General features: G+C 38.7%; 1 protein-coding gene across 6 annotated transcripts in view; it reads right to left on the reverse strand.

The window, feature by feature from the left end:
• Positions 1 to 20413, reverse strand: part of PTPN4 (protein tyrosine phosphatase non-receptor type 4) — a 178315-nt gene that overhangs the window by 132002 nt on the left and 25900 nt on the right. For all 6 annotated transcript variants that reach the window (XM_019932320.3, XM_019932319.3, XM_019932323.3 and 3 more), the window contains exon 2: positions 11602 to 11756. In XM_019932320.3, the coding sequence (XP_019787879.1) occupies positions 11602 to 11739 (138 nt within the window). In that variant the 5' untranslated portion in view covers positions 11740 to 11756. The remainder of the gene's footprint in view (positions 1 to 11601; positions 11757 to 20413) is intronic.

Genomic DNA, 20413 nt, shown 5'->3' on the forward strand with positions numbered 1-20413 from the left:
CCTGAGTTGAAATCTTCTAAAAGAACAAGACATTGGCCTACCTTGTTAGGGCCTCATTCTTTGGAAAGTAAGTGCCATTTTATCCCCTTCACCAAATCAATAATATCTTAGACTAATCTGATTTTATAAGATACATATATTTACCATTTTTCACTGAGATCTGAGTCCTTCTATTTGGCTCAACTGAACAGTGGATCAAGGAACAGAGCAAGCAATATGTTAAATGTTCTCAAATCAAAATCCACTATTATGTAATGAGATATATATTGCCATTTCAAAACAATCAAAATTTTTGGTCTTGTCATGATGGAGTAGCTAGTGTTAGTATACCCTCCTGCTATAAACATCTACAAAAGCTGGACCAAATATAAAAAGAGAGAGAGAGAAGATGAACTATTTGCAGGCATTAGACAATACCCAACACAGCACTATGATCCTTGAGAGAAGAGAACCAGATTAATCAAATACCGCATTCATGTTGGCTCTCTCCTTAAGGGCATTTTCCAAATCATGGTGTAGAGAAATGGAGCCCAAGCAGAGTGGCTATCTTGCTAGGATGAGAAAACTAAAATTACTGTTTGGGGTTGCTAAGGTAAGTTGGGTTGGGGGCGGGGGCAGGTTATTACAGAGGAAAGAGTCAAAGAGAAGAAGCTACAGAAATCTCCATAAAACTCCCCGGCTCTCATCTGCCTCCTAGGCTGTGCATGCACAGGGCGAAACTCCTAGAGGCCTAGCAGAGAATGGCTGTTGGGAGGCTGTTAGCTAAACAAAGATTGCAGAGGCTGCAGGGTTCCGAAGAAATGAAGAAACGGAGTTCAGGCTCAGAGGAGAGGGACCGTGATGAACCCAGGCATTTAGTCGAGACCCTAGACAACCCATGCCCTAGGAATGAGAACAAAGCTAAAACAGACTTATCTTATTTAACAACAGCTAAAACTAAGTCTCCACAGGATCAAAGTGGTCCATTAGCAATTTAACTGGCTGTCAGAATAAAATTCAATGCTATTTAGAGGAAGATAATGGTCCAGAGCAGATTCTACACCAGGGGTTGAATAGGGGTCAGCAAACCTTTTCCATAAAGGACCAGCAGGTAAATACGTTTAGGTTTTGAAGGCCATAAACAGTCTCTGTTGCACATTCTCTTAAAAAACAACAAAACCGGGCTTCCCTGGTGGCACAGTGGTTGAGAGTCTGCCTGCTAATGCAGGGGACACAGGTTCGAGCCCTGGTCTGGGAAGATCCCACATGCCATGGAGCAACTAGGCCCGTGAGCCACAGCTACTGAGCCTGTGCATCTGGAGCCTGTGCTCCGCAACAAGAGAGGCCGCGATAGTGAGAGGCCCGCGCAGCGCGATGAAGAGGGGCCCCCACTTGCCACAACTAGAGAAAGCTCTCGCACAGAAACGAAGACCCAACACAGCAAAATAAATTAATTAATTAATAAACTCCTACCCCCCAACATCTTCTTTAAAAAAAAAAAACAACAACAAAACCAAAAACCTGTAAAAATGTAAAATCCATTCTCAGCTTCATGGGCCACACAATAATAGCCACCAGGCTGGATTTGGCCCATGGGTCACAGTTTGCTATCTGCTGCTCTACATTACGCTCACAATATCAATCATACGAAGCTAAATTAGTAGGTACATGAAGCAGGGAAAGTGATTAATAATCAAGAGACAAAGCAGTCCACAGAAATACACAGACCTATAAGGGATCTACATATTGGTCTTGGTCTGTGAGGGCTTCAAAGTAATTATGATTACATATTAAAGACAACAGAGGGAGAACAGAGAAAGTGGATTAAAATATAAAATACTTCAAAACAGAATTATAATCTATAAAAATGATCATACGGACATTCTAGAACTGCAGAATATAATATGTGAAACAGAGGAATTTGTTGGATGGTTTAACAGCAAAAGAAAAGAATTAGCAGACTCAAAAACAAGTTAATAGCTATTCAAAACACAGAGAAATTATAAACAACAAAATAGAACATATGTTAGATGTGGGATGTAGTCAGTCTAACAGATGTAATGGAGTCCAGAAGGAGAGAAGAAAAAATGGGCCAGAAGCAATATTTAAATCTGTAAAGGACAAGAAGTTTTCAAATTGTATAAGACACCACCTACAGATTTAAGCAGCTCAGTGAATACCAAGCAAGATAAACGCACAAACACACACGCAAGATAAACACAAAACCGTATCTAGGTATATTATAGATGAGACACTAGAGTCAAAAGTAGAGAAAAAACTCAAAAACAGAGGAAGAAAGGACATCTCTTGTCCTGCTCAAGAACAGTACGAATGAAAAATGAGTTCTCGAGATGGCTCCTCAAGAAAAAGTCAATGAAACAACATCTTTAAACTACAAAGAAAAAAAACTATCAATGTAGAATTCTATACCCAGCAAAAATATCCTCCAAAATAAGGAGTAAGTAAATACATTTTCAGACAAACAAAAAGTTGAAAAACTGTATTAACAGTCTCTATTTCAGAAAATAATAAAAGAGGTTCTTTCGGATGAAGGGAAAAGATTCTATACGGAAGCATGGATATATAAGAAATGAGCTGCAAAAAGTTTAAATATAAAGGGAAATATAATAGACTGTTAACTATTTAAAGCAATAATAGCAATGTCTTGTAGGGTTTATGACATATGAGGAGGATGGCAAAAATACATAAGAACAATAGCAAAAAAGTAGGAGGCAGGTAAATGGATTTAAACTGCTTTAAGGTTTTTGCATTTGGGGGGGAACATGGTAGAAGTACAGTTGACCCTTGAACAACCTGGGGGTTAGGGGTGCTGATCCTCCACACAGTTGAAAATATGTGTGTAACTTTGTGGTCAGCCTACATATCCACGGTTCCACATCTGCAGTTTCAACCAAATGTGGGTTGTGTATGTATTCACTGGAAAATATGTATGTATTCACTGAAGTATGTATTCATTGAAAAATATCCACGTATAAGTGGAACCACACATTTCAAACCTGTTACGTTCAACAGTCAACTGTACTAAATAAAGGCAGACTTTTGTAAGTCATGACACATTTTGCAATTTCTAAGGTAATCACTAACAGTATGACATTAAAAGGTTAATCGAGATAAGCTAATAAAGGAGATAAAATGGAGTAAGAAATACTTAGAGAGCACAAGGGAATCTTTCTTGGTGAGTGAAGTATTCAATACCTTAATCTGGTGGTAGTTCCACAGATGTATACATACATAAACATTCATTGAGTTGTACAGTAAAGATCTGTGCACCACAGTGTATAATGTATTATACATATTATAATAAACAAAACAACTATACATAATTTCTAGAGTAGGGGACACTAGGCTACAGAATCTTTCTAAATAGAATCCATCATATATTTATCAAAATTTTAATGGCTTACAGCTATTTTCTGAAACTTTTTCTCATAATATATGAGGCACTAAATAATTGTTGTCATTAAATAAAGTACATGAACAATGACAACTTAATTTACTGTACTAGTGCCAAGATAAAATATACCTAATTCTCAAAAATGTAATATATTTTAAAATTTATTTACTTATTTATTTATTTTTGGCTGCATTGGGTCTTCGTTGCTGCGGGCAGCGGGTTTTCTCTAGTTGCGGCGAGCAGGGGTTACTCTTCGTTGCGGTGCGCAGGCTTCTCATTGCAGTGGCTTCTCTTGTTGCAGAGCCTGGGGTCTAGGTGCACAGGCTTCAGTAGTTGTGGCACGTGGGCTCAGAAGTTGTGGCACACGGGCTCTAGAGAGCAGGCTCAGCAGTTGTGGTGCACAGGCTTAGTTGCTCCGCGGCATGTGGGATCTTCCCAGACCAGGGCTCGAACCCATGTTCCCTGCATTGGCAGGCGGATTCTCAACTACTGCGCTACCAGGGAAGTCCTCAAAAATGTAATATTTGACACCTGTTTCCTCTTTACTTTTTCTTTTTAAGTTTTTTTTTGACGTGGACCATTTTTAAAGTCTTTATTGAATTTGTTACAATATTGCTTCTGTCTTATGTTTTGGATTTTTTGACCACGAGGCATGTGGGATCTTAGTTCCCCAACCAGGGATCGAACCTGCAGCCCCTGCATTAGAAGGCGAAGTCTTAACCACTGGACCACCAGTGAAGTCCCTCCTCTTTACGCTTTAAGAATAAACTTGCACTTGAAATTTTTACAATTTCCATGTACATGTATTTTTATTCTTATTTATTTTTATTTTTTTTTGGCCATGCTGTGCAGCTTGCAGGATCCTAGTTCCCTGACCAGGGATTGAGCCCGGGGCCCTGGGCAGTGAGAGCACAGTCCTAACCACTGGACCACCAGGGAATTCCCATGTACATGTATTTTTAATCAATATGCCAGAAACAAACTGGGTTTTGCAAACTGTACATGTACAACAGTACCCAGGTAAGAACATCATATATACACATAAAGCAATTAGGAGACTGCTGTTTTGTGAAATTTTAATAATAATATTCTTCCAAGAAAACATTTCTGGAACTAGAGAATAGGTCGACTGGATCACAAGCAATAAAGCAAAGAAGAACCAACCTTTCTAAATGTGTAATGTGAGTCAGACACATAAACAACACTTCAAAATACTCTCATTTAATTCTAAACATCCTATGCAAGACAGGTGTTCTTTCCTAACAAATGAATCTGCAATACAGTAAGGTAGAGCAACTTGCGTATAATCACAGGACCAGTAAATCTTCAAAATAAAAACCTATAAATTCATCACTGGATAACTGCCTAGGAAATTCTTTCAATAGAAGTAAATGCCTTTATCAGTAAAGACTAATGCATGACAAATATATTAAGATCTAAGAACTATACATGCCTGATAAAAACAATCAAAGAATAAACCAAGAAATATGGTAACTTTGTGCACAATTATAAATCTCACTGATACTTTTCTTGTGCTTAACATGATATAGTTTAGGAAAAAAAATTCAAAACAGAGAAAAGATTTAATAACCTATCACATACTACAATCTTGGAATTTTCAAACACTACGACAATTGGCCAATTATCGCATCTTTTTGCACTAAGTATGTCCACTTCCATTTTAACATCTGATTTTCCTCAAAACACCTTCGTAAATAGTAAGTTCTCCTTCAGAGTAGATGTTGCAAATCAATCTGAGAGACTTCAAGGTTAATAAACGAGGCAGACTGGACACAAATGTGTGCTTAAGATCCACGACGATGCTGAGAGGGCAGCACTCAGAGCAAGTCTGAGACTGCTCTTCATGACCAGCTCTCACTCCCCGTCCCTCTGCCAATCATGCAAGAACTAGAGAGTCACTCTCTGAAGAAAATGAGCCAGTGATAATCTGGACTCAGAGACATCAGGTACAGCTGATTAATTTTCACTGAGCTGAAAACAGGGGAAATCCACATGATAAATGGAAGTCTACCCACGGAAGAGCTGAGACCTCCCTAGTCCCCTTCTCTCCCTCAGCTCTAAGAAGTCCCAGTCAGGGCTCCACAAGCTCCAGGCAGATGACTGAAGGATTTCCCTCTAGCGAAAAGACATTCTGAACTAACCAAATATTACTATATAACTACTTTGTTTATTGAAAGGATGATAGAGAGGAAGTATGTGTGTATGGAGGGGAAGGAGAAGTAAAGTCTCATCCTCCAAAGTCAATACATAATACAAACAACAAAAAACAAACCAGACAAAACCAGACATACTGTAAGATGTTTCTTAGAACCATGGTAATAAATATGAGAGAAAAACTAAACGTGTCAAATGCAGTTACTTCTAAGGGGCAACAGGGTAGGTTTAGGGTTCTGTTAGTTTTTGTTGTGACACTTTACAGAACAATTATTTTAAATTGTGTACATGAATAAACCAATAAATGTAAAAACAAAAAAATTTCTTAGGGAATCTGGATGATGTGTAAATGACAGCATTTTTAAAGGAATTAAGAAATCAAATTTAGGGACTTCCCTGGCAGTCCAGTGGTTAAGACCCCACACTTCCACTGCAGGGGGCACAGGTTTGATCCCTGGTCAGGGAACTAAGATTCCGTGTGCCACGCAGTGTGGCCAAAAAAAAAGCTATCAAATGTAAGTAGGGCTAGAAATAATACTTAATAAAATGGTTAAGTGTTGAAAATAACAGGTCCAAACACACCTTCTCACATACACACACACATTACTGGCTCTGCTACCAACTTGGCAAGTAACCTAATGACTCTAAACTTATCTTCTCATGTGAAAAATAAAGACAGTGGAACAATAACTAGGAAAAAATCCCCCAAACCCTATCCTCCTTTACAAATGTGACTGTAAAATGATTCCAGGTATGTTCCGTTGAGGTAAATCCATCATCCTTACACTCCTTTTGCCTCCCATTTCAATCAGCAGCCACCTGCTAACCCCAACTCTATAATCCAGTTTGTACTACAGATGTGGTTAACAAGTAGTTTACCAGATGAAACAAGGTGAGGTTCAGCCAACTAAATATTCATCAACCCAAGCTGTAACATAACTACAATATTATTAATTGAATTTCATTTTATTTCAAGGGGGAAAAATCTATGATTTACTGCATCTTACACTAACAACTGAAGTACTGGTATCATTTTTAAAAATTAGCCGTTAGAGAGCCTAGAAACAAGCCCATGTACCTAGGGTCAATTAATCTACAGCAAAGGAGGCAAGAACATAATACAATGGAGAAAGATAGTCTCTTCAACTGCCTGGTGCTGCCCCAGTGAGTGGTGCTGGGAGCTGGACAGCTACACATAAAACAATAAATTTAGAACATTTCCTCACACCACACACAAAAATAAACTCAAAACACTTTAAAGACCTAAATACCAGACACGACACCATAAAATTTCCAGAAGAGGACATAGGCAAAACACTCGTTGACGTAAATTGTAGCAATATTTTCTTAGCTCAGTCTCCCATGGCAAAAGAAATAAAAGCAAAAATAAACAAATAGGATCTAATTAAGCTTTTGCACAGCAAAGGAAACTATCAACAAAACAAAAAAAACCTTATGGAATGGGAAAAAGTATTTGCAAATGATACGACTGAAAAGGGGTTAATATCCAAAATATACAAACAGCTCTTTTGACTCAATATCACAAAACAAACAATCCAATCAAAAAATGGGCAGAAGACTTGAATAGACATTTTTTCCAAAGAAAACATACACATGACAAATTGGCACATGAAAAGATGCTCAATATCGCTAATTATTAGAGAAACGCAAATCAAAACCACAATGAGGTATCACCTCACAACTGTCAGAATGGCCATCATCAAAAAGCCTACAGGGCTTCCCTGGTGGCGCAGTGGTTGAGAGTCCGCCTGCCAATGCAGGGGACACGGGTTCGTGTCCCGGTCCGGGAAGATCCCACATGCCGCGGAGCAGCTAGGCCCGTGAGCCATGGCCGCTGGGCCTGTGCGTCCGGAGCCTGTGCTCTGCAACGGGAGAGGCCACAACAGTGAGAGGCCCGCGTACCGCAAAAAAACACACACAAAAAAACAAACAAACAAACAAAAAGCCTACAAATAACAAATGTGGTAGAGGGTGTGAGAAAAAGGAACCCTCATATACTGTTGATGGGAATGTAAATTGGTGAGATCCCTTAAAATACTAAAAATAGAATTGCCATATGATCCAACAATTCCACTCCTCGGTATATATCTGGAAAAAACAAAAACACTAATTCGAAAAGATACATGCACCCCGATGTTCATAGCAGCACTATTTACCAAGACAAGCCAAGACAAAGAAGCCACCAAAGTGCCCATCAACAGATGAATGGATAAAGAGGATGTGGTACATATATACAATGGAATACTACTCAGCCATAAAAAAGAATGAAGTAATGCCATTTGCAGCAACATGGATGGACCTAGGGATTATCATACTAAGTGAAGTAAGTCAGAGAAAGACAAATGCTATATGGTATCACTCATCTGTGCAATCTAAAGAAGTAATATAAATGAATATATATGCAAAACAGACACAGACTCACAGAATCACTATGCTGCATACCAGAAACAACACAATATTATAAAATCAATTGTACTTCCATAAAAGAAGTTATCAGTTATTCTTTATTGAGTACATAAGAGATACATTACAAAGAACAAAAAGAAAACTGAGGGAAAATGCAATGTGGACAAAAATGAAAGTAAACAAACAAAAATCCTCACTGCACAAGTTTAGTTTTGTCTTTAAATACTGCTACCTATGAAGTGCCTCAGAACTGTGCACTGAATCACATGTGCTGAATAAATGAGCATACATTTTGAATATTATTTCAGTGTTTCCAAATATAACTCTATACATGTCAATTTTATACATATACATTCACATATAAAATAAATATATAGGGGCTTCCCTGGTGGCGCAGTGGTTGAGAATCTGCCTGCTAATGCAGGGGACACGGGTTCGAGCCCCGGTCTGGGAAGATACCACATGCCGCGGAGCAACTAGGCCCGTGAGCCACAACTACTGAGCCTGCGCGTCCGGAGCCTGTGCTCCACAATGGGAGAGGCCACAGCAGTGAGAGGCCCGCGTACCGCAAAAAAATAAAAAATTTTTTTAAAAAAATCATCCCCGTTGGATCTGTGACTCACAGAATCCCTGAGGATAATAAATACGCCACTAAGTTTGGGGGTAATTTCTTATGCAGTCCTAATAACTGGAACAGGTTGGTTCTACAGAACTCTTCCTTATCACACAGCCTACTGCTTGCTATACAGGTGTACCAAAGTAAAAATAAAAACAAAATTTAGGCAAAAAATCCTCATAGGTTGGTGAAATCAATCCTTGTAGTACAGATACTATACATTTAAAAATATTAATGGAAACAAGTTTTTGGTGAATTGATGATGAATTTAGGGCATGAGGGAGACAATTCCATAGGCTGGCTACAGGAAAAAGAATGGCTGTGTAAACAGAACTTGAAGCTGAAGCAACACTTATGGGCTTACCTCACTCCTATGTCCACAACAGAGAAAGAGAAAGAGAAAAAAAACTCATGAAGTTGTATCAACTCCTTTAGTACCGCATTTTCTCTCAGGAAAATATAAAGGAAAAACTCTGATGAGATAAACGCCAGATGGAAAAAAAGCAGGCTTTGGCAACAATGAATATTTGATCTGTGGTACAGAAATCTTTTAGGGAAAGCAATGCCTGCAACAGCTAAGACGTTACAAATCATCCGCCGGTAGTCTCCAAAGGAAACTAAGTGGTTCTCCTTCCTGGTGAACAGAGATGCTGGTGAGCCTAGCAGCTGCCAACAGTGAGGATTTCCGAGACTTAAAGGTATTTAATGGACATGAGAGAATAACTAGCAGAGGTTCAAGCTCCCCTACTAGTTTGCAGCCTATCATGAACCACTGCACAGGCTGTAAGCTACATAACTAGGGAACCATTCATGTACATTAAAATAATCAGCACCTGTAATAAAAATGCAAAGTAGCTCAGACACTCTGAATGATTCCAGCCCTGACACTCAGAGGAATAGACATACTTACAATGCAGGGGACACAGGTTCGATCCCTGGTCGGGGAACTAAGATCCCACATGCCACAGGGCAACTAAGCCTGTGCACCTCAACTACTGAGCTCTCACACCTCAACTGGAGAGCCCGCATGCCACAAACTACAGAGCCCAGGCACTCTGGAACCTGCGCGCCATAACTACAGAGGCACGTGGGCCACAACTAGAGAAGAGAAAACCCTCATGCCACAATTAGAGAGAAGCCCACACGCCGCAATAAAAGATCCCACATGGGGGCTTCCCTGGTGGCGCAGTGGTTGAGAGTCCGCCTCCCACATGCCGCGGAGCGGCTGGGCCCGTGAGCCATGGCCGCTGGGCCTGCGTGTCTGGAGCCTGTGCTCCGCAACGGGAGAGGCCACAACAGTGAGAGGCCCGTGTACCGCAAAAAAAATAAAAGATCCCACATGCCTCAACAAAGATGCCGTGTGCCAGCAACTAAGACCTGACGCAGTCAAAAATAAATTAAATAAATAATAAATCTTTTAAAAAATCAATAAATATATCAATATAATATATATGAAAAGATCTAAACCAAAATAAAATAAATATGTCTTCCTATAAGAGTAATTAAACAGCACATTGATTTCCACACTGAAAAATACAATACTATCATCAACTAAAGTGCCCAATAGGAAAATTATGCTAGATGGGAAATACAGCATAAACATAATGTGTGGTGAGAACATTTAAGATTTATTCTCTTAGCAGCTTTCAAGTGTAGAACACAGTACTGTCGCCATTAGTCACCATGCTGTACATTAGCTCCCAGAACTTCTTCATCTTGTAACTGGAAGTTTGTCCCCTTTGACCAACGTCTCCCCATTTCCCCCATCCCTCGGCCCCTGCCAACCACCATTCTGAGTTCAGCTTTTCTAGATTCCACATACGAGTGAAATCATACTGTATTTGTCTTTCTCTGTCTGACTTATTTCACTTAGCATGATGCCAAGGTCCACCCATGTTGTCACAAAAGGCAGGATTTCAGAAGATCAATATTTTAGATTACTTCAAGATTTCAAAGTCTAGAAATACCTGTGTAACATAGCAGGAAACAAATGAAGGTGTTATCCTGGAGATGTGGAAATGAGGAATGAGGAATTCCAGTTTCAATATGGACTATATATTAGATACTGTTATATTCATAATATTAAATTTTGGTGTGTGATAATGATATAGCTGTAATTTATGAGATCCTGAGGCTGCTGAAACACAGGTGAAGTGTACCACCTACTTTCAGCAGGGTCAGAAAACACACACAGAAAAAAAGAAAGATAAAGGAAATGAGCAAAATGTTAACAACAGGTCAATCTAGGAAAAGGGTAGGTGGGTATTCATGACACTAGTCTCTCCCCTTTCTGTAGGTGTGGAATCATCTAAATAAAAAAGAGGAATGCCTTTGCATATATCAAGACATGTTCACAGCAACATTACTGATAAGAGCCCAGGGTGGAAACGATCCAAATATACACAAACGATAAACGGGACAAATAAATGGAGATAAATAAATGGATAAGTAAACTGTGGTGTACTCATACAAGAGAGTACTACACAGCAATGAAAATGAACCAACTACTGCTAACACACCACACAGGTGAAACTCACAATGTTGAGCAAATAAAGCTGGACACAGGTAGGATGAACAAACATTTGTTGAATAAATGTTTCAGATAAGGCTCAGATAAGATCAGGGCTGCTATTTATCTTTGTTTAGTAAAAATTTTCTTCACAGACAGCAGAATAAGATCACAATGGGAATGTATAAATTATTTATGAGAACAAGATTCCTTTCCCGCACCCTCAAGCACATTTATAAAAACCACCTACATACTATTGACCTGCTCCACTAATAATGTGCTGCTGGTTTGTCAACCCCTTAAAAGACCTTGAATTAGAATGTGTATTTGATAGTTACAAAAACCAAACTAACAAGACCTTCCTCTTTGAAGAAGGCTTTTCAAACTGTACTATGATTGAACAATTTTAGTTTTAAAATTTAATCTAAATTCAGATTTATAACCAGATTATTAAAATTAAAAAAGACATAAAATACTTACATTAACTTTGAAAGCCTGTACAGTGTTATCCAGAAGAAGGATGTTGCAAACCACCTCTGTATGCAGTCTATCTCGGGCCAACTCTGATGCTCGTACATTGTAGGTTCTGCCAGCAGGCAATCGGAAACGTGAGGTCATTACTGTCCACACAAGGTCTAAGTTGAAAAAAAAAATTAACTAAATAAAGGGGCAGCTGAAGATACAAATTATTTATATAAAAAGGTACAAAGTTATTACATATTTTTCAATTAACCTTAGCTAAAAAGCAGTTACAAATTTTGAAACACCTGGATAGGAATTGTAAGTATAAAAGAAGACACCATATATAGTTCATCATGTAAACTAAAATTACAATTGCCTGGAAGAGGAGTTTTGTTTTGAACTGTCCATTAAGAAGACAATACACAAATTGCGGAGGTAGCCATATTCCAATTCAAAATATATAAATTTAGGAGCAGCCAAAAAGGAGGAAGGAAAATACGCTACCTCAGGAAGCCGGGCATTACTCATTGATGCAAGCATTAAAAAGACACTGGAGGATGGCAGCAGGAGGGAAGGTTATTCACCTCTCAAGGGCCTTTCCTTTTATTCAAGCTTAAGATTTGGGGGAAACACGGGAGTTTATTAGTTGGGTTTTTTTTTTTTAATATAACAATACCCTTTCATTTTAACTATCCTCAAATGAAAACTAATTCTAATAGAACTATTCTTAGGAAAACAGAAACAAAATAGAAAACTTAAGACTACAGATCTTTGTTTCTCAATTTTTTAACCTAAGAGGGAACAAAGACTGCCTATTAAAAAAAAAAACAGGTATCACATCATTTTCAGCAACAATTGACATTAAAAGACAATGAAGATGTAACTTTGAAGTTCTGAAAGAAAATTATTTGAAACAGAATTATGTTCCCCCCAAAACAGCATTCATGTGAAAGAATAAAGTTACAGACATTTTCAGACATTCAAAAATTCGAAGTTTAAAATCCATAAAACTTCCCTCTAAAAGACAACTGGGGGACTCTCTTGGTGGCGCAGTGGTTAAGACTCCGTGCTCTCAATGCAGGCGGCCTTGGTTCGATCCCTGGTCCAGGAACTAGATCCCACATGCATGCCGCAACTAAGAGTTCGCGTGCCACAACCAAGGAGCCCGCCTGCCACAACCAAGGAGCCAGCCCGCCGCAACAAAGATCCGCCGCGACCAAGATCCACCGCAACCAAATAAATAAATAAATATTTTTTAAAATATAAAAATAATAAAACACAACTGGATAAAGGAAACAAACTACACTACAAACACAACTATATAGAATTTTAAAATATAAGTAAGCAATAAGTACTAAGAAATTTAATAAGTAAAAATTAATAATAGAAAGAAATAGCAATTCAAATACATGGTATTCAGTAACTGCAGTTGACATCGTACTGTTAACATCAAAAGGATTCAAGCTAAAAGTAAATGTCAATGTTACATACGTATAAAAATTGTATAGAGGGGGCTTCCCTGGTGGCGCAGTGGTTGGGAGTCCGCCTGTCGATGCAGGGGACACGGGTTCGTGCCCCGGTCCGGGAAGATCCCACATGCCACAGAGCGGCTGGGCCCGTGAGCCATGGCCGCTGAGCCTGCGCGTCCGGAGCCTGTGTTCCGCAACGGGAGAGGCCACAACAGTGAGAGGCCCGCGTACCTCCCCCAAAAAACAAAATTGTATAGAGGAAAATAGCTTTGGCATGTTGACAGAGAGAGGCTAACCAAGTGAAATTCACCAGTTAAAAGACAGTGATTGGCAGTTTCCAGTTTCACATGTAAACAGCTCAGGAAGTCCCCACTCCATCATAACAAGTAAAAAAAAAGCAGAACAGACTGGAAAATCAGCAACCATTCTTGGATCCATAAGAGAGGACACAGGGCAAACTGCTGTCCCAAAGACTGGAGAGACAGGTGAACACAAAGAGTCACAGCTTATGGGAGTAGAGACTTCAAACCTCTACTTGAAACTGCCACAGAAACCAGTACATGAGTAGGAAAGCCTGAATCCAACTGATGATTTGCTGGAAGCTCAATGTGGATAATTCCCAGAGTTTTTTAAAAACTCCAGGGGGCCAGTCATAGCAGGCCTCACACAATATTGTGAGATTGACCTCCAGGAGCTCCGTCAGATTCCCACAGTAAATATCAGAGAAAATTACCCGAACTTCCCCCAAGGGGTGGGATGGTGGAGGTGGGGGACACAAGACCATTATGAAATACAGTTGACCCTTGAACAACACAGGTTTGAACTGCAAGGGTCCACTTATACATGGATTCTTTTCAATAAATACAGTACTGCGTGATTCACAGTTGGTTGAATCCATGGATAAAGAGGACTGATTATGAGACTGAGCATTGGTGGATTTTGCTATCTGCAGTAGGTCTTGGAACCAATCCCCCATGGATCCCGTGGGACGACTCTACATGATTTTTCAACTCTGTGCAGGGTCAGCACCCTGAACCCCCAGGTTGTTCAAGGGTCAACTGTACACCAGAGCACTCTGTTCTTCTTAACAAGGGCTGTTCTTAGGAGAAAACTAGTTAACCAAAACCTAACTGACCTGGGGCAAGGAAAATACTCAATTCCAGCTGACTCTAGCCTTCTAGAGGGAGAAGGGAAATACCCAAGTCCAGCCAACACTAGCCATCCTGTCCCCCTATAAGGGGAGAGAAAAAACTGAGAAATACTTTTGTAGTTCATAGTCCAGAGGCCTACGCTCACTAAAATACTGAAACCTAACCACAAGACTACAGAGTGCTTCCTTTCCCCCCCATTACTAAAGGCCTATTTACTGAACTTCCTCTTACCAATATATATAATGTCTGCCTATCGAGAAAATTTTATAAGGTATACTAAAAGGGGAAAAAAAACACAATGTGAAGAAACAAGGCAAGCATCAGAACCAGACAGGAAGGTGTGCTGGAATGACCACACAGGGAATTTAAAACAACTATGATTAATAATATGCTAAGGGCTTCCCTGGTGGCACAGTGGTTGAGAGTCCGCCTGCCCACGCAGGGGACACGGGTTCATGCCCCGGTCCGGGAAGATCCCACATGCCGCGGAGCGGCTGGGTCCGCGAGCCATGGCCGCTGAGCCTGCGCGTCCGGAGCCTGTGCTCCACAATGGGCGAGGCCACAGCAGTGAGAGGCCCGCGTACCGCAAAAAATAATAATAATAATAATAATATGCTAAAGGCTATAATAGGCAGAATGCAAGAATAGATAGGCAATGCAAGCAAAGAGAAGAAAATCCTAAGAAAGAACTAAAAAGGAACATTGCAGGTAAAAAGCACTGCAACACATATGAAAAATGCCTTTTATAATAATGGACTTATTAGTAGACAGACTATGAGCTAGAGGATGTATCAATAAAATCCCCAAAAGCAAAAAGAACAAAGACTGAAAAAAACAAAACAGAATACCCAAGGACTGTGGGACAAATACAAACGATGTAACATACATGTAAGAAGAATGTAAATTGGTGCAGCCACCAATAGATATATTGGGCATAGATATATGCCCAGGAGTGGGACTGCTGGATCATATGGTAGTTCTATTTTTAGTTCTTTAAGGGACCTCCACACTGTTCTCCATAGTGGCTGCACCAATTTACATTCCCACCAACAGCAAGAGAGAAAGAAACACAAACAAAACCCCCACAAGAACCAAATCCAAGACCAAAAACCCTATACTTAGCCATATCCTTTAAAGCTACAGAAAATCAAAGATAAAGAAGACAGAGGAAAAAACACCTTAGCTATAGAGGAGCAAATATAAGAAGTACATCTGACTTCTTAACCAAGCAAGAAAGAAGAGAGTGGGGTGAGATACTTAAAATGCTGAGGAAAAAACCCCTCAACCTACAATTCTGTACCCTGCAACATTATCTTTCAAAAGAGAAAAACGAATACTTTCTCCAACAAAAGTTTAAAAATAGAGGGAATCTGTTGCCAGTGGACCTTTGCAAGGTATGTTAAAAGAAGTTCTTTAGAGATAAAAAGAAAATAATATAGATCAGAACTCAGACTTAACCAAGTGAAAGCCCTTAAAACGAAGACTGGTCCTGAAGTGAAAGGAATTCTGCTGCAGGCTTTAAAGACATTATCTGTCATGCAGCAAGAGGGCCCGTGACAGGGCCATGTGGCAAGGAAGCACAGGGCCTCTGTGGGCTGACAGTCAACAAGGGACTGAAGACCTCAACTTCCCAAGCTGCCACAGTCCAGTCGACACCTAGCTTGCAACTTTGTCAGCTCCAACCAAGCTGTGCTCATACACCTAACCCACAAAAACTGGGAGAAAATAAATGTGTGTTGTCTTAAGCTGTAAATTAACTTTAAAAGAATGGAGAAATCTGCACTGCTCAGCCCAATTACAGAAATGCACTATCTGTTCTAAATATTTAATACTCTCAAATATGGATTGTCACAAGATGTTGGTATCCTATTATTTACCATAAAACCTTTTTAATTTAGACCCTGCTGAGAGCTTTAAATAATTTTATTTGATTATTTGGTTTGATGTTAACCTCCAACCACTGAGGAAACACTAAATTCATCAAATAGTAATCTTTAAGTTCTTTAAAATTTTATTTATCTACAGTTGATTTATAATAATGTATTAGTTTCAGGTGTACAGCTTCAGATTCTTTTCCACTATAGGTTATTTCAAGATACTGAATATAGTTCCCTGTGCCATACAGTAAATCCTTGTTGTTTATCTATCCTATATATATTAGTTTGTATCTGCTAATCTCAAACTCCTAATTTATTCCTCCCCCACCTTCCCCTTTGGTAACCATAAGTTAGTTTTCTATGAATGTGAGGCTGTTTCTATTTTGTAAATAAGTTGATTTGTATTATTTTTTTAGACTCCAAATATGAGTGATATATTATTTGTGTTTCTCTGACTTACTTCACTTTGTATGATAATCTCTAGGTCCATCCATGTTGTTACAAACGGCAATATTTCATTCTTTTTTATGGCTGAGTAATATTCCATTGTGTATATATATACCACTTCTTCATCCATTCATCTGTCGATGGACACTTAGGTTGCTTCCATGTCTTGGCTATTGTAAATAGTGCTGCAGTGAACACTAGGGTGCATATATCTTTTCAAATTACAGTTTTCTCTAGATATATGCCCAGGAGTGTGACTGCTGGATCATAGGGTAATTCTATTTTTAGTTTTTTAAGGGACCTCCATACTGTTCTCCATAGTGGCTGCACCAATTTACATTCCCACCAACAGTGTAAGAGGGTTGGTTCCCTTTTCTCCACACCCTCACCAGCGTTTAAGTAATTTTTAAATTTTAAAAAAATTTCTTGGAAAAAAAAAAAAACTTAGAAGAATAAACTGAGTTTTACACTCATGTATGTGAAAAATATATTTTCCATTAAAAAACACTAAGAATAATTTCTAAGTAGATTACCAGTATATTCATTCATATATTCATCCAGCCATTCAACAAAAATTTGTTGTCTGTGCCAGGCACTGATCTAAGTACAGCTGGGATGAAAAAGAGGATGACCAAAAACAAACCCCCAAAACTGGAGGAGTGGGATGTTCACAAAGGGTTTTGAGAAGCTCCAACAGATGCCTGGGAATCCAGAAGGCCATCAGCATGTGAGAACTATGCACATGCCCAGGAAAGAGCTGAAAAAGCCCTAATCTCTCACTTTTTGATAACCTTGAAGCTCTGCAAAAACAAGATGTGAAGGCTAAAGCAGGGCTGTAAAAGCCTTGAAAGCCACGTCACCAAAGGTTGGAAAACTTAGTCGTTCGAGGTATGTAAGAAAATCTGTCCATTCATTAGCTGACTACTAAGTTAACTGAGCAAAAACAGTGCAGCAACACAATGACATACAGATTTTATAAAATTAGTTCAGGAAGGCCACTAAACAAACTAAATAATCAAAGCAACACTAAATAAACAAACAGTAACAAAAACAAAAAGAGCACCAATAAAAGACCAGGGAGGAAGGAATCCAATTTCTAGAGTTGATAAAACATTATTTTAAAAGTACAGAATTCAACATGCAAAATTCCAAAAATGTAAACACAAAACAAAGAAAAAAGCACGATAGAATGACCTACATACAGGAGAGAAAGAGAAAAAAAAAAGGGAGTTCAATAGAAACTGTCCCTGAGGAAGCTCACACAATGAACTTACTCAACAAAAATCAAGGGTTATAAATATGTTAAATAAAATAAACCGCAACTACAGAACAAAAAGAAAGCTGAAAACAGTATCACACCAAATGGAGAATATAAATAAAAACACAGAAATTACTTTTTAAACAAGCAATTCAGAATTCTGTAATTAAAAAGTAAAATAACTGAAATTTAAAATAGAAGGGCTTAACAGATTTGAGCTAATATAATAAAGAGTTAGCAAACTTGAAGATAAATCAATTGAAGGATTCCCCTACTGGTCCAGTGGCTAATGCTCTGTGCTCCCAAGGCAGGGGGCCCAGGTTCAATCCCTGGTCAGGGAACTAGACCCCACATGCCACAACTAAGAGTTTGCATGCCACAACTAAAAGAGCCTGCATGTCACAACTAAGGATCCCGCATGTCACAACGGAAGATCCCACATGCTGCAACTAAAATATCCCACATGCCGCAACGAAGATCCCGAGTGCCTCAACTAAGACCTGGCACAGCCAAATAAACAAACAAATAAATAAATAAATAAATATTTTTAAAAAAAATTTTTTTAAAAGATAAGTCAATTGAGAATATACAGTTTGAGGAACAGAAAGAACAAAGAATGAGGAAAAATGAGAACTGCCTGAGACCTGAAAGACACCATCAAGCATATCAACATATTCATAATGGAAGTTTCAGAAAGTCAACAGAAAAGGGGGCAGAGAAAATATTTGAAGAAATAATGGCATATAAGTCCCCAAATTTGACTTTTAATAAAATCAAATAACTTCCAAAAAGATAAACTCAGAGATCTGCATCTAGACACACAGTAGTCAAACTGTTAGAAATCAAAGAAAAAGAAAATCTTGAAAGCAGCAAGGGAAGAGTGACTCATCACCGACAAGTGATCCTCAATTATATTAATAGACAATATCTAATTAGGAAACATGAAGGTCAGAAGGCAGAGGATGACACATCCAAATTACTAATTGAAAATGACTATCAAGAAGACTTTAATATCCTGTAGAACAATACTTAAAATAAAGGAGAACTTAAGATAGTCCAAGATAAACAAAAAGAATTTGTCACTAGCAGATCTATATTAGAAAAAAATTAAAGATGAAATGAAAGTATATTAAATAGTAACTAAAATCCATAAGAAAAAATAAAGACTACCAGTAAGGGTAACTACATGGCTAAATATAAACAACAGTATAAATTTATTTTGTATTTCTAACTCTTTTTTAACCTATGGAACTTAAAAGACAACTGCATAAAGCAATATTTATAGCACTGTGTTGACAGGCTTATACTGTATAAAGATGTAATTTGTAAAGGAGGCAGAAATGTACAGTGGAGAAAGGACAGCCTCTTCAATAAGTGGTGCTGGGAAAACTGGACAGGTACATGTAGAAGTATGAGATTAGATCACTCCCTAACACCATACACAAAAATAAGCTCAAAATGGATTAAAGACCTAAATGTAAGGCCAGAAACTATCAAACTCTTAGAGGAAAACATAGGCAGAACACTCTATGACATAAATCTCAGCAAGATCCTTTTTGACCCACCTCCTAGAGAAATGGAAATAAAAACAAAAATAAACAAATGGGACCTAATGAAACTTCAAAGCTTTTGCACAGCAAAGGAAACCATAAACAAGACCAAAAGACAACCCTCAGAATGGGAGAAAATATTTGCAAATGAAGCAACTGACAAAGGATTAATCTCCAAAATTTACAAGCAGCTCATGCAGCTCAATAACCAAAAAACAAACGACCCAATCCAAAACTGGGCAGAAGACCTAAATAGACATTTCTCCAAAGAAGATATACAGACTGCCAACAAACACATGAAAGAATGCTCAACATCATTAATCATTAGAGAAATGCAAATCAAAACTACAATGAGATATCATCTCACACCAGTCAGAATGGCCATCATCAAAAAATCTAGAAACGATAAATGCTGGAGAGGGTGTGGAGAAAAGGGAACACTCTTGCACTGCTGGTGGGAATGTGAATTGGTACAGCCACTATGGAGAACAGTATGGAGGTTCCTTAAAAAACTACAAATAGAACTACCATATGACCCAGCAATCCCACTACTGGGCATATACCCCGAGAAAACCATAATTCAAAGAGTCATGTACCAAAATGTTCATTGCAGCTCTATTTACAATAGCCCGGAGATGGAAACAACCTAAGTGCCCATCATCGGATGAATGGATAAAGAAGATGTGGCACACATATACAATGGAATATTACTCAGCCATAAAAAGAAACGAAATTGAGCTATTTGTAATGAGGTGGATAGACCTAGAGTCTGTCATACAGAGTGAAGTAAGTCAGAAAGACAAAGACAAATACCGTATGCTAACACATATATATGGAATTTAAGAAAAAAAAATGTCATGAAGAACCTAGGGGTAAGACAGGAATAAAGACACAGACCTACTAGAGAACAAACTTGAGGATATGGGGAGGGGGAAGGGTGAGCTGTGACAAAGCAAGAGAGAGGCATGGACATATATACACTAACAAACGTAAGGTAGATAGCTAGTGGGAAGCAGCCGCATAGCACAGGGAGATCAGCTTGGTGCTTTGTGGCCGCCTGGAGGGGTGGGATAGGGAG

The sequence above is a fragment of the Tursiops truncatus genome, chromosome 7 (genome assembly GCF_011762595.2).
Source record: "Tursiops truncatus isolate mTurTru1 chromosome 7, mTurTru1.mat.Y, whole genome shotgun sequence".
NCBI classification, from domain to species: Eukaryota; Metazoa; Chordata; class Mammalia; order Artiodactyla; family Delphinidae; genus Tursiops; species Tursiops truncatus.